Source organism: Rasamsonia emersonii, assembly GCF_000968595.1.
Source record: "Rasamsonia emersonii CBS 393.64 chromosome Unknown ctg1118621760003, whole genome shotgun sequence".
Taxonomy (NCBI): Eukaryota; Fungi; Ascomycota; class Eurotiomycetes; order Eurotiales; family Trichocomaceae; genus Rasamsonia; species Rasamsonia emersonii.
Window position 1 is genome coordinate 125,656 of NW_013563284.1, and position 13,352 is coordinate 139,007.

Sequence of the window (13,352 nt, forward strand, 5' to 3'; positions counted from 1 at the left end):
GAGTCGGCGGGTCTACCCCAGCTAAACGACAGGTCAATTGGACACAACAACTGGTCTAGACTTAGCTGCTTCTCCCATCAGTGCCAGTGCTGGCAGACCACTGATGGATAACATATCCGTTGCGGGAATCATTTGCAGATAATCTTCGGACTGTTCTCCGCATGGTTCCCGACTAGGCATCTGCAAACGATGTCATAGAAATTATGAGGTATGAGGCATTTTCGGCCGTCGCTCTCAGTAATATGTGGCAGTTGATTGGCAATTGCGATGGACAGACTGAAGACGTGGTGATATTGACGTGGAGAACAAACTGGGAGCGACCAGTACAGGCCAGTACAGAGCCAGTGATGATGCTGACCGATCAGTATGGGTAGACTAGGTGACTGGGTGACTTGATCAAATCCGACATGATGTCGACTCGTAGAAGAGGATCAGGTGTAGTTAAGTCTGTCAGATTAGTAAGACTGGATGAGTTAACCATCTATAGATCGATCTGATGAGATGAGACTTTACATTTCCCCTAAGATTGCTCTCTCTTTTTTTTCTTGTGTCACCTCCTTTTTTCTTTCCTCTCTTCTTTTTTTTTTAAAAAAAATTCTGCCTCCCCTCCAAACTACTCCGTACTCCGTACTCCATGTGGAGGATCTGCCAAGTGACGTATCTCCTCCATAGCTGCCGCCTGTGTGCTGGACAACAGCACGAGACCACTGACGCAGTTGGGTTTGAAATCATCGCTAGTAGGGCTTCGAGCTCGGCAATGGCAGTCCCTGAAGCTGAGCAAGACTAGCGCGTCGATCGGCTAGCACTCAGCGGAGTGGTCTCGCCGTCTCGGCCTCACCCGGATCGTCGAGTTACGACTGAAGCACCTGACCAGAGACGATGACTGTACTGTACAACCGGGGCTGATGATGCCTGTGGCGATGCAGACGTCCAGCGTGTGGTTGGCCGCCAGCAAGCCCCCGCCTGAAGCCTGCAGCGTGGAGAGAACAGGCCCAGCCACTAACGACCCTGCCGGATTGGTGCGTCAGAAACATGAGGGAAAAAAACTGGGGATGCCGGGATTGCAGGCCTGAGGCGACGGGCGGCAAGCGCGCTTTGCGCGGAAAAGACGGTGTCGCACAGAATGGAGAAACGCGCCCTCAAGATTGTCGACAGGACGATTATCAGCTCGTCCGGGGAAGAGCGTCGTGCTTCCACGAGGCACGGCGCCGTGGGACGCGATGGAGCAGCAGCGGATGTGGCCCCGTGACTGCCCCGTGACTGGCAGCAAGCGGCAGGGGCGACGCCCGCTAGCCCGCCCGGGCAAGAACGCCTGGGTCACGCCCCACGGCGCCGGATCGCGGCCGATCGCCTCTCCGGATTAATCTCCAAAACTCCATCCTCGCCTCGCCGCAGAGAGTCTTTCGGCCAGGGCAGTGTTTCTGTTCTGTCTGCCAGTCAAAGCTCGACGCCAGCGTGCACGGACGCCATCACACGCGCATCGCTTCCATAATCCCGCTGAGCTCACTCCGCCTGCTGTCAGCCTCCGCCCTGCTCTCCGCTGCCCATTGCAATTGGGGCGGCCACGCTCCAACGCGTTACAACGATCGATCATGTGGTTGCTGCAATGCAATGCCGTCAGCGCTGGCGCTCCACTGCGTTTTGTGGGGAAGGCCTGCCTCGACACGTATCGGACAGGAAGGCACGTGTTGGCCATGTCGCTTGCAGTCCTTAAAATGAGAAGCCAGGAACGCTCGGCTTCAGCCCGTCTGGTGACCTCTCGTTTAGAGTTTCTTCGCTAGCCTCCTTTTCGTCTTTCTCGGTATATAATTTTCTGGGTGTTGGGCAGTTTGGGCGTGCCATTGAGTCCGGTCATTCTCCCCTGTCAATGATGGTGCACTCCTTACCCTTGACCGGCTTTGTCGTCATCGTCTTGGTGATCAAATGGCTATGGAAGTGGTTCTCCTCGCAGGCTTCGACGACTCGCTCCAAGGGCGATGAATATGATGCCACGCGCATGCCACCGTATCCCAGTGAGCCGATCAAGGGTCGGGAAAAGTTCCACATCACCATGGGGCTGCGGAAGCTCGACGAATGGAATTGGTTGACCGTCGACAAGAACTACATGAAGGAGCACGAGGTCCGGGATGCCCTCCTTCGAGACGAGCGGGAGAACGTCTTCCAATGCCTTCCAGAGTCAAAGGAAGCCTGTGCAGAGGCCTTGGAAGACGTGGTCAACTTCCTCTGCAAGCGTTTCCCGGGCATGTTTGAGCAGAAGAAGCGTGGCTCCGACACGGAGATCCACAATAAGAAGACCGGGGAAAAGTTTGTCTTCGGGTCGAACAACACGATGGAGCCGCTGGAGATTGCGGTGCGGCTGACCATGGAAGACCTGAGCATTTTGATGAAGAATGACGAGGGCGAGTACTATCTGTACGGATGCTCTCGATAGATATAGATAGTGAGACGCTGACAAATGACAGGGCAGCGAGCGCCAGTCTGTTTCCTGTGGGCTGGAGGGTGCAGGACCGGATTGGATGGACGATCTCCCGCCTGCATGGGCCTGTACCGCAATGGCGCGAAAAGATTGGCCATTCAGTGAACAAGTAAGCCGCTCTGTCGATGTTGACGGCTCGCGCTGACCGTGTAGATTCATGTGCCGTTTGACGCCAGAATCGCCGATGGAGCGCTCCAACTACTTTCTGGAGATCCGCCAGCCGGGCGAGGACTTGTCGTCGACGCTCTTCCGGCCGGACGGACTGATGGAGCAGGAGCTCAGCCCGTGGCCGGACGACATTCTCATCCGACGGGAGCGACAGACGTTTCGGCGGCTGCCCCGGACGGGAGCGCTGCTATTCAGTGTCAAGACGACACTGACGACGCTGAGCGAGCTGCCGCTGCAAGAGGTGCAGAATCTGGCGACGGAGATTAGCAACTGGCCGGAAGACATGGCGGCCTACAAAGGACGCAACATCTGGGGGAAGAAAGTGCTGGACTATTGTAATCAGCGGGTGAGCGCGGGGAGGTGAAGCGACCTTATTTATCATCATCATAATCATACCATGATTGTTATAATGCTGGATGACGACAAAAGTTTGGGTGGCTGTCTGAATAGTTGCATTTTGCATATGGACTGCTTTCTGCACAACACGTTGGTTCGGCAGGATTCCGTATGGAGGATCGGCGGCTAACGCAGCTGCACCCCGCAAGCGGCGCTTAGCAGCGATCTGTCGTCCAGTCGTTTAGTTGGCGATGCTTGTGCTTGATACAGCCATGTCGCAGTCATGTTTCGTTTGGTGTCTGTCAAGAGTCATTGTTGACTCGATGTCTTTGCATCATGTAGCATACGAATACGAACTGTACTGAGGTAAAGCATTTTGTTCGCTGTCTATAACTGCTGCTTATAACTTATGCTTATAACTTGCGGTTTTTCTACTGTACTGTACTTCCAGTCGAAAGTAACTATAATATAAACACTTCGCCATGCTAAGCCAGTCGTTACTGTACACCTCTTTCCTGTTGTACCTCTACCTAATCACGCCCATCCGCGCAATCCACCACATGAAACTCCCACCCAACCCAAACCCCAACCTCGACAAACGCGACTCTTCTTTCGTGCAGTTCCGCATCACAAACTCCTGCCCCGACGACATCTACCCAGCCATCTTCACCCAGGCCGGCACGGGCCCCGGATTCGGCGGCTTCCACGCCGCGCCAGGGAACACGACCACCTTCAGCGTGAGCGCAGACTGGCAGGGGCGGATCTGGGGGCGGACGAACTGCAGTTTTAATCCTGAGGGGACGGGGCCGGCGCAGCAGAATAGTACTACGACAGGAAAGGCATGCTTGACGGGTGATTGTGGGGGTGTAGTTGATTGCAAGGGGACTGTTAGTCATGCCGATGCCTACCTCTACCTACCTATCTATATACTTTATTTTTGTGTATGCTAACTGACTATTTGCTGTCAGGGCGACCCCGCCACGCTGGCAGAATTCACCCTCTCGACAACCATGAACCTCTCCTTTTACGACATCTCCCTCGTCGACGGCTACAACCTCCCCGTGGGGATTGTCTCACTGCACACGGAGTCGAAGGACCCAGCACTAGCATCGATTCCATCAAATACCACGAACCCGGTGTGTATCGGGAGTGTGGATTTTTTCGTCAGCGACGACAATAGCAGCAGCGCAATCCATGCAATATCGCGCTGGTGCCCCTGGCCCTTACAGCTGCAAGCAGTGGCACCACCCAAACCCGGCGCGGGGGTGTACCCTTACCCAGACGACGATATCCCGCGCCCGCGATTCGACCCGTGCATCTCGAGCTGCGCCAAATACGGTAATCCGGAGGACTGCTGCGCGGGGGCCTTTAACAGTCCTGAGACGTGTACACCGAATGAATACAGTCGTAAGGCGAAGAGCGTGTGTCCGGATGCGTATAGCTACGGTACGTACAGTACATACCTATGCCACTTGGGCATGTTTAAGTTGGTTGTGTTGACGATTTGTGGATTATAGCCTACGACGATAAAACGTCCACGTTTACGATTAAGGCTGGAGCGGGGTTTGAGGTTGTGTTTTGTCCGGATGCGGGGAGGTCGACGGATATTATGAGATATAAGGATCAGGATCAGGATCAGGGTTAGATTGGATTATATTAGATCAGATCAGATCAGATTGGATTTGGATTGGATCAGATTGGATTAAATTAGGATTAGGAAGGGTTAGATTAGGGATCTGATTTTTTTTTATTTTTTTCATTTTCAATTCTAGATTTAGGGCTAGCTAGGACTAGGCCTAGGACTAGGACTAGGACGAGGGCCAGTGCTTTTCTTCCTTTCTTTCTTTTCTTTCTATGATTGTGAGATTGGGTTGGTCAGTTGACTGACTATAAATCTGACTGCATTTTATTGTGTTTCATTTATGCCATCATCTATATCTATCTATCTGTCCTGTGTATTATTCTATTCCAGCTTTATTTATCATATGTATACACTTTGCTATCTGCGTGCATATACGGAGTTTGAATGTGACTTGGTGTTGTTATTGTATTCATTCGTTTGGTTGGTTATGTTATTTACTATTTGGTTGTTTGGTTATCTATCTATCTATCTATTTATTTTCCCTGTACGAAGTAATAGTAATGTCTATGAGTGTATGTACATCCATCCATCCATTCATCTATCTATCTATCCATCTACCAGTACATATTATACTCCGTATATACGTGTTATGCCAATAGTCACCTCTATCGAATCCAGAACAATAATGAAAAGGGAAAAAAAAAAAGACAGTACCTAGATCTAGACTAGGTACGAACGAATGAAAGAAAGATCTGCCAAGGTACTGACTGTACCGTACAGTATAGTATAGTAAAAAGGAGGTAGGGAGGTAGAGAATCGGGTATACATATAATCCTCCGGAAGCAAATATCATCTGAATAGGTAATCGAAAGAATGAAGAAAATGACAGCTGACGAAAGCGACTGCTACAGCTTCGTCTCGCGAGCTGGCTTGTTATTGTTGCTGTCCTCGTCTTGCTTCAGTCGGACGACGCCCTGAGATAACGTCAGTACGGTACATACGGTACGTCTGGCAAAAAACTGCGACTCACCTCCTGCACACACGTCGCGATGAGTACACCATCCCTAGACCACAGCTTCTGCATCACCAACCCCCTCCCCTCCCCCGCCCACGGGCTCTCCATCTCCGACAGCATCCACTCGTCCGCCCGGAAGGCGCGCGGGTTGTGGAAGTAGATCGTGTGGTCCAGACTGACCATCATGCCGATCTCGCGGTTGTCGCGACGGTGGTGCTTGATGATGGACGACAGCTTCGTCGCGTCCAGCGTGCCGTCCTGCCGGCTCTTGCGCAGCTCCGCCTGCTGCTCCTCCGCCAGGTCCTTCAGATACCGCGCGATCGTGTCGCTGTCCAGGTCCGACGGGTTCTTCAGCGACTGCAGCGCCCGCTGCAGCGCCGCCGGCGACGCGAACCGCGGTATGTCGTGAACCCGCGACACCGTCCCGATGAAGTAGCTGTCGGTCATGTACGCGAGCGCCGACAGATGGGCCTGGTGGCCTCCGGCAGCAGAGATCCGGCCTCGCGCGCGGATCCACTGTCTGATGCGTTTGTCTTCGGGGTGACTCGATCCTGCGTCAGTCAGCGCATTTCGTTCACAGCATCTGAGTTATAATGCAGACTATGAGGGTTCTGCCTACCATTCACGATTCCCACCTTCTGCGACTCAAACGGACTGCGGTGTTCCCGTCCCGGCGTGGGAGGCGTCTCCTGCGGAGGAGGAACAGTCGGCATGCGCGCGGCATGCTCGAGTTTCTTCTTCCCCCCACTGTCCTCGCGACTGAAGCTGAGCGTAGTGGTGAAGATGGGCCGGCCGCGCTGCCGGGCCTGAACGGTGCGGGTCGCAAAGCTCCTGCCGTCGCGCACGCGCTCGACATGATAGACGATGGGGATCTCCGAGTCGCCGGCGAGGACGAAGTAGCAGTGCATGCTATGGACGGTGAAATCGCTGGGCACGGTGCGCTGGGCGGCGGACAGGGACTGGGCGATGGCGGCGCCGCCGTAGATGCCGCGCGCGCCGGGGGGATGCCAGAGGGGGCGCGTATTCGTGAAGACGTCCTGTGAGTCAGTCAGTACGAGTACGGAGGACATCCAGTCCAGGCAGAAGTTTTTACTCACCGGCCCAATGTCCAACACGGGCGTCAGCTCGAGGACATTCTCAATCGGCGCCTTGGAGGCGTCCAGCGGCGGGGGCTCGAAGAGGGTGACTCTCTTCGCCATGGTGTCGCAGTAGACGGAATAAGGCAGTCGCGAATCAATCACGGTGACATGGGTTGTAGCAGGATAATAAATTGGCAATAGTTATAACGAGAAAAAGAGGAGCCATGTGATGACAGCATTGGCAGCGGCGATCTGATGGATCTCCGACGGGCCACTGCCGAGGCTCATTATCCGAATCGGGCCGAACGATCGACTAATCAGTAATCCAGGATTATTCAGAGCTTAAAATAATGCATGCTGTGCCAGGAGCCCAGGACTCTATATGGTAGTTATCTACTTCCCAGGCGGGCCTCATACCTATATTCCTCAGCATATCTTACAACAGTACTGTAGTGTACATCTACTTCTTAGGCGGGTTTCACACCCGCATCCACATTTATGTGCATTGTAATGTAGTGCGTATTATCTACTTCCCAGGCGTGCTCCACACCCATATTATCCCTCACTATATATATATTCTTTCCAAAGTGTTGTAGTGTGCTATTTCCTCCCCAGACAAGCTTCCGCACCACATTCCTGCACCAGCTACAACCATGTTGTCCCTATTATCTACTCTCTAGGCGGGCCTCCAAAGCATATTCTTCCTTTACCCCCCTTACTTAGGTACAGTACATGTAGGATGCTTTGCAAAAACACGTGCCAACAACAGTAACAGTAACAAGTTTCTGTAGTATTAGACGTGATTTCTAGTGAAAGTAATATTACTACGCGGAGCATGTTAGAGTCAGCTCCTTATAATGTAAGTTATGTATTTACCAGTCATTATTTCATGTCATTTCACTTCATTTTATTCTCATCTCTACCAGAAACTTTTTGTTTTTAAAGAAAAGAAAAAAGACAAAATTTACTGGTATCATTCCAACCAACCAACTAACTCATCTCCTAACCTAAACCTATGCTCTCTCCGCGTTGGACGCCGTCGCCGCAGTCTCCGGACTGCCAGCGCTGCTGCCGCCGGCAGGGACGACAGCGTTCCGATTCTGGTCTTCCTCCGGAAGCTCGATGCGAAACGTATCCCGGACAAGCTGTCTGTTGGGGACATTTCCGGTGTTCGTGTGGAGTAGTCGCAGAAGTTGCCGGTCTGTCTCGTCTGTCAACTCAGACGTTTGAGCCGAAGGATTAGGGAAATAGCGCGACCACTGCTGCTGCTGCGGATGCTGATACGGCCGAGGCTGCAGCTGCGGAATAGGCGGAGGATCAGGGAGAGATTCTGGCTCTGGAGACAGCGGCGCAAGCCTAGGCGACTTGTTACGTCGAGAAACGTTGACGCGGACCTTCCAATGCGAATGGAACGCTGCGATGGCGTAGCCAGCTGTCGAAACGGACGCGAGGATGATATACGCGAGTCCGATACGACTCAGGGGCAGCAGACGTCGACAAAAGACGTGCAGGGCGGCATTGAAAGTCCCGAGGAGACTAGATCCGAAGTAGGGGCTGAAGCAGCAGCGATACACGGGTCAGACAGAGATTGATGGACGTGGATGGTGGTGGACTCACATGTAGACCTTGTTCAGAAGGAAATCATGCCGATCCTTAAACATAAGAACAAGCGCAACGGAGGCAAAGTGAGGCGGGATAACCATCACGAGTCCGATGATATCCAGAACGCGGTTACTAGCCCGAAGCTTCTCGTAACGAGTCTCCAGCGCGACGGTGAAAAGGAGGAAGCTGAGGAATTGACAATGTTAGCCAAGAATCCACATACAATCGAGGATTGCAACTGCAAATGCAAATGCAACAGATAAAGCTGACTCACCCCGCGAGAAGCACCCAAGAAGAGATCGTCGCCACAATGTGCCAATACACAGTGAGAAGAGGCCTTCTAGACGGACGCGGGTAATCGTCTGGCAGTGCCATGGCAGCTGGATTCGACGATAGATAGGTAGATATCAGGAATGGATGTCTCGATCTGCCAACGCGTCACCAGACTGGTGAACCCTCGACTGGTCAAAAGGCGACTGCCCAAGAAGGATGTCTTGTCTTCGACCAAAGAGGAAGAAGACTACACCAATACCCCTTCAGGGAAATCGAAATTAGAATCAAGAAAAGGAGAGCTGAGCTGAGCTGTATCCAGACGAAGAACAAGCTTGACTAGACTTGACAAGAAGAAGGTGTGTTCACGTCATGTCAGAAGGAAGAAAGAAACAAGTGAATGAAAACAGGGTAGGACCAGCGTGTGAACGATCACACAGCCAGAGTTCCTGACAGTGAACGACTGCAGAAACGAGGGAATGGACAGAGTCCGGACCACAGGCAGACGTGCACTGTATCACCGTAGCAACATACAGTAGATAGATAGACAGATTAGGTATGTATACATGAGGAGGAGCTCAGGGCTGGGTAGTCTGGGTAGATAGGTAAACAGTCACTGGGTTGTGCATTCTCGGCGAGAAGGACTGTTAGGGTTAGTGATAGTACCTATACCGACGGATACTCAGGCAGTAGAGCAGATTCTATGTTTTGTGAGAGGATATCATTATCATTAGTAGACACGAATGATGTAGGGATATGCAGCCCTACTAAGGGCGCAGCATCTACACATGATGACAGGATCAGTATCTGCAGTTGAAGTCAAAAAATACTTAGATCAGCCAGGCCAGAAGTAACATTAGCTGTCTGTCTAAAAAGAAAGAGAAAAAAAAAATGAAGACTTCAGACAAGAAGAAGCTGTTCATTAATAATAAAAAAAAACCTTCTTGCAGGAAGTTTACCAGCATCACTTCCTTAGAATTATATTAGAGAGTCTGTCTGTCCTTAATATTAAAAGCCCTAAAACACAGAGAAAGAGAATCAACTTTTTAGATCATGAAGCAAGCATGCTTCCTGTAGGATACACAGTCTTCCCATGCATATGTATGTACTGTATGTATGTAGTCCATCCTAGGCTCAAGTTCAGTTCAGTTCGTCATCTCTCATTCATTAATATCACTAACTAATTAGCTATCTAGCTATCTAGCTAGGCAGGTATCTACCTATATACTATCAATATCATACCATACCATACATATGTATGATGTATGATGTATGTATGTATGTACCTGCATCATTAATCCAATTCAATCCCCACAACAAACAACAAACAACAATCTGATCTGAGGAGGAGGATCAACTCACTCTCTTCCTGCCTGCCTGCCTGCCAGGACTCCATTCCATGCCATGCCATGCCAGTATATTATCAATTAAAAAAAAACTCGAGAACTTTTTCAGGGTGAAGAAAAAAAAATACTCACTCGTTTCACGTTATGCCCGTTCATCCCAAAAAAAAAACCTGATCATGCGCCTGTATGCGATGCGATGCCATCGATGCGTGAGTACGTACTGTACCCGAATACTGTACCATACTCCCCTCCTTTTAAAACTTTTTTTTTGTTGATCAGCCCGCTGTGCATAAATGCAGGCAATTCAATCCAACCAGAAAAAGGGAAATCGGAATGGGAAGAGAAGGAGGGAGTAAGTGTCTCCCCACTGAGGTTTCATCTCTCTCTCTCTCTCGCTTTTCTTTTTTTTTGATATTGGCTGTTCGTTTCGTTTCCTTGCTTTTCGTCTTCATTTTTCTTCTTCTTCTTCTTTTTCTTCTGTCTGCTACCCCATCTGCTTTTCAAGGCCCCGTTCAAGGTCCTTCTCCGCGGGCATCGACGATGGCACCTTTTCCGGGTCGCCAGACGTATCCTGCCCGTAGGCTGCCGCCTGCTCCGCCCGCTGCTCCGCCTCCTTCAGCTCCTTCAGATGCTGGCAAAACTTGCTGTTCCGGCGGATGTAGTCGCCCCAGCGGATAAAGGCGAACGGGATGACGGACACGCCCAGGCTCAGAAACGCGATCAGACTGCACCCCCAGTCGACGCCGAGGCGGTGGAACATGGGCTTCGCCGCCAGCGGCAGCACGGCGCCGCAGATGCTCCGGCAGCAGCTCGACGCCGACTGCGCGCTGGCCGCGAACGTCTCGTACGCATCGGACAGGTAGTTCAGCATCGCCATGAAGATCAGCATGTAGCCCAGTCCGAAGCACACGCCCGACACCAGCGGCACCGCCCAGTGGATGTGCGGAGAGGCCGTCCAGCCCAGCCAGAACAGGGAAACGACGTACAACGGCCCTCCGACGCAGGCCAGCGGCAAACGACGGTATTCTTCGATTTGCGACCATTTCGCGCCGCGAGCTTTCGCCCGGGCCAGGAAGCCGTCGTACCAGATGAAAATGGGGCATGCGATGCAAGCGCCTAACCCGACTATTGCGTTTCAGCAGATCCAATCCGACGAATGCACGGTATTATACTTACTCGGCAGGTAGCACAACCCGGCAATACCGGTGCTCATTCCATAAATCCCTATATCGAATTAGCCGCAGTCAACGGACGATGTGACGGAGTATGACCTTGAAAGACGACAGGGTATGCTTGGAAATAGAGGTAAAAGATGGCATACGCCAAAGCTAGATACAAACAGGTGAATGAGACGATGGATTCATGAATAATCATCCGGATCGGCCGGGTCAGCGTCACCGTGAGGGTTGCTCGGAGGTCGTGCGGGGCGAGATCGAATGGGGCGACGATACTGGCGTTGCCAGTCTCTTTTCGCAGGCGCGCTGCTCTACGTTGCAGCAGGACGGGCGCATAGGTCTCTGGCAAGAAGATGACCAGGGGCAGAGTGAGCAAGGCGATGATGAGGCCGAGCCAGAATGCCCACCGCCAGCTCACGGGCGCGATGAATCCCGAGGCCCACGGGGAGATGATGGGGCCAAACGTGGTACACTGCCATGTGAGCGACGAAATGCAGGGAAAGGGAAGGGACGCTTACAGCCATGAAATAAGCCATGGCCCGGCCACGCTGCGTTGGATCGTCGTAGATATCGGCGAACACGCCGCTCGCGATGGCAATGGGAGCAGCAGCCGCCATGCCATTGAGGAGTCGGAACACCAGCAGCGCCGTATACGATCTCGCCAGGGCGCAGGCCATGGAGAAGATGTTGAACAGGATGAAGCCGATGAGCAGGGGCTTTTTGCGGCCATACTCCTCGGAGACTGGACCGCAGAAGAGCGGGCCGATGACGTAGCCGACGAGGAAGACGGAGATGGGCAGGACGAGCTGTGCCTGGTTCGTGACGTGGAAATCGTCGGCGATGTACTCGATGGCGCCGCTGGGCAGCGACGACCCGATGGTGCTGTTCATGACCTGCATCATGCCGGCCATGAGGGCGAAGAACTTTTTGCCCTGCCAGAAGTCAGTGGAGGGAATAATAGGAGATGAATTTCTCTCAAGCTTACCCGGCTCCAATTGACCGGATTCTCAGGATCGTCCGGCCCAAACGAGACGACCGTCTTGGAAGCGACTCGACGGAATCGGTAGGACGAGGGATTGTCGTATCGTTGCTGGATGGGTTCGTGGGCAGGCGCATCGTCGTGCTGGTCAGCAGCATCGTGCAGCGTGTTCTGGGAGATGGTCCGGGACAGAAAGATCTCCGGCGTCATCTGGGAGGGCAATGACAGAGACGAGTTGGCAGCCATGGTTGCTTTGGACAGATATCCTGAATTGATCCATCCAGGACGCGGTCAGTGCGTCTGCAAGAGGACGTTAGAATAAAAGAAGAAGAAAACAATGAAATAACTAACTTAATTATCAGAGGATCCTTCTACCGGATAACTGGGTGGGCGAGATACAGCAATATATTTATTGATGGCCACCACGGAGTACCGGCTACCAAACCCAGGGCGAGCAAGCGCCGTCCGGTCTGGACTGCAAAGGATCTGCACTTGGAGCTGCAGGTTGGGCATTCATTGAATCATGATTGAATTCATCAGCGTGAGCTTAGATCGGGCAAGAATGCGATGGAGCGGAGTCGAATCCACTCGGTTTCGGTTAACACGGCCCGAGTGCTGGCTTGGGGCCACCACCATGTGGACCTGGTTCCTTCGAGAAAGTCATAGTTTAGTAGTAAGACAGTAATACTCCGGTATATACAGAGGATGGAGTTGAGCTGGAATAGCCTGCTGAAGAAAGCATCTACAGGTACGTCTGTACAGTACAATCCACAGTTCATAGTCTAGATGTCGAGTCGAGTAGAAATGCCATCTACTTCTCCAGACATTGACTCCAGCTATCTACGACGTAGATACGACATGCTTCAAGATGTGGCGGTGTGGAGGATCCTATGTGACAGGATGCTGGGACTAGCCGTGCACGCTTGCATTGCAGCCGAGTGGGGATGCTGCCATCATTCTGACCTAGCACGCACAAAGCGCTGTCATGTTGACATGGCATAGATAAAAAATCTCGATGGTCACCATCAACCTGACAACCACTGGTGGCATCTGCTGTATACAATAGAATAAGAATAAGAATGATATCAGGTATATCTGTCTTATATAAATCAGTAAGCGAAATAGTACGGAGTATATATCCTTGAATTCAAGGTCTACAACCATCACGAACGAAAAAGGTAAAAAAAATGAGAAGAGAAAAACGACGATGACTCAGACTCAGACACTCAGATCACAAAACGGCCTGCCCTGCCAATACAACAGTAGTATTTAGTTTAGTATTAATTAATTTGTCGTCGAAACAAAGGAAGAAAGGGGGGGGGGG

At 51.9% G+C, this 13,352-nt stretch overlaps 5 protein-coding genes across 5 annotated transcripts; 2 read left to right on the forward strand and 3 right to left on the reverse strand.

The window, feature by feature from the left end:
- Window positions 1-1,870: 1,870 nt before the first annotated feature.
- Window positions 1,871-2,911, forward strand: T310_1827 (uncharacterized protein; the record flags this gene model as incomplete). The annotated part of the gene is made up of 3 exons (XM_013475333.1): window positions 1,871-2,412; window positions 2,468-2,585; window positions 2,630-2,911. 3 exons carry the CDS (start codon window positions 1,871-1,873, stop codon window positions 2,909-2,911), a joined length of 942 nt encoding a protein of 313 aa, XP_013330787.1.
- Window positions 2,912-3,990: 1,079 nt separating this feature from the next.
- T310_1828 (uncharacterized protein) lies at window positions 3,991-4,625 on the forward strand (the record flags this gene model as incomplete). Its single annotated transcript, XM_013475334.1, has 2 exons — window positions 3,991-4,426; window positions 4,498-4,625. 2 exons carry the CDS (start codon window positions 3,991-3,993, stop codon window positions 4,623-4,625), a joined length of 564 nt encoding a protein of 187 aa, XP_013330788.1.
- An 842-nt stretch (window positions 4,626-5,467) lies between these two features.
- On the reverse strand, window positions 5,468-6,776 carry T310_1829 (Acyl-CoA hydrolase; the record flags this gene model as incomplete). Its single annotated transcript, XM_013475335.1, has 4 exons — window positions 5,468-5,536; window positions 5,593-6,128; window positions 6,197-6,614; window positions 6,675-6,776. The coding sequence occupies 4 exons, from the start codon at window positions 6,774-6,776 to the stop codon at window positions 5,468-5,470; spliced, it is 1,125 nt and encodes a 374-aa protein (XP_013330789.1).
- Window positions 6,777-7,669: 893 nt separating this feature from the next.
- Window positions 7,670-8,359, reverse strand: T310_1830 (uncharacterized protein; the record flags this gene model as incomplete). Its single annotated transcript, XM_013475336.1, has 2 exons — window positions 7,670-8,192; window positions 8,274-8,359. 2 exons carry the CDS (start codon window positions 8,357-8,359, stop codon window positions 7,670-7,672), a joined length of 609 nt encoding a protein of 202 aa, XP_013330790.1.
- A 1,999-nt stretch (window positions 8,360-10,358) lies between these two features.
- Window positions 10,359-12,274, reverse strand: T310_1831 (Polyamine transporter; the record flags this gene model as incomplete). The annotated part of the gene is made up of 5 exons (XM_013475337.1): window positions 10,359-10,999; window positions 11,051-11,098; window positions 11,128-11,521; window positions 11,568-11,981; window positions 12,035-12,274. 5 exons carry the CDS (start codon window positions 12,272-12,274, stop codon window positions 10,359-10,361), a joined length of 1,737 nt encoding a protein of 578 aa, XP_013330791.1.
- Window positions 12,275-13,352: the final 1,078 nt, after the last annotated feature.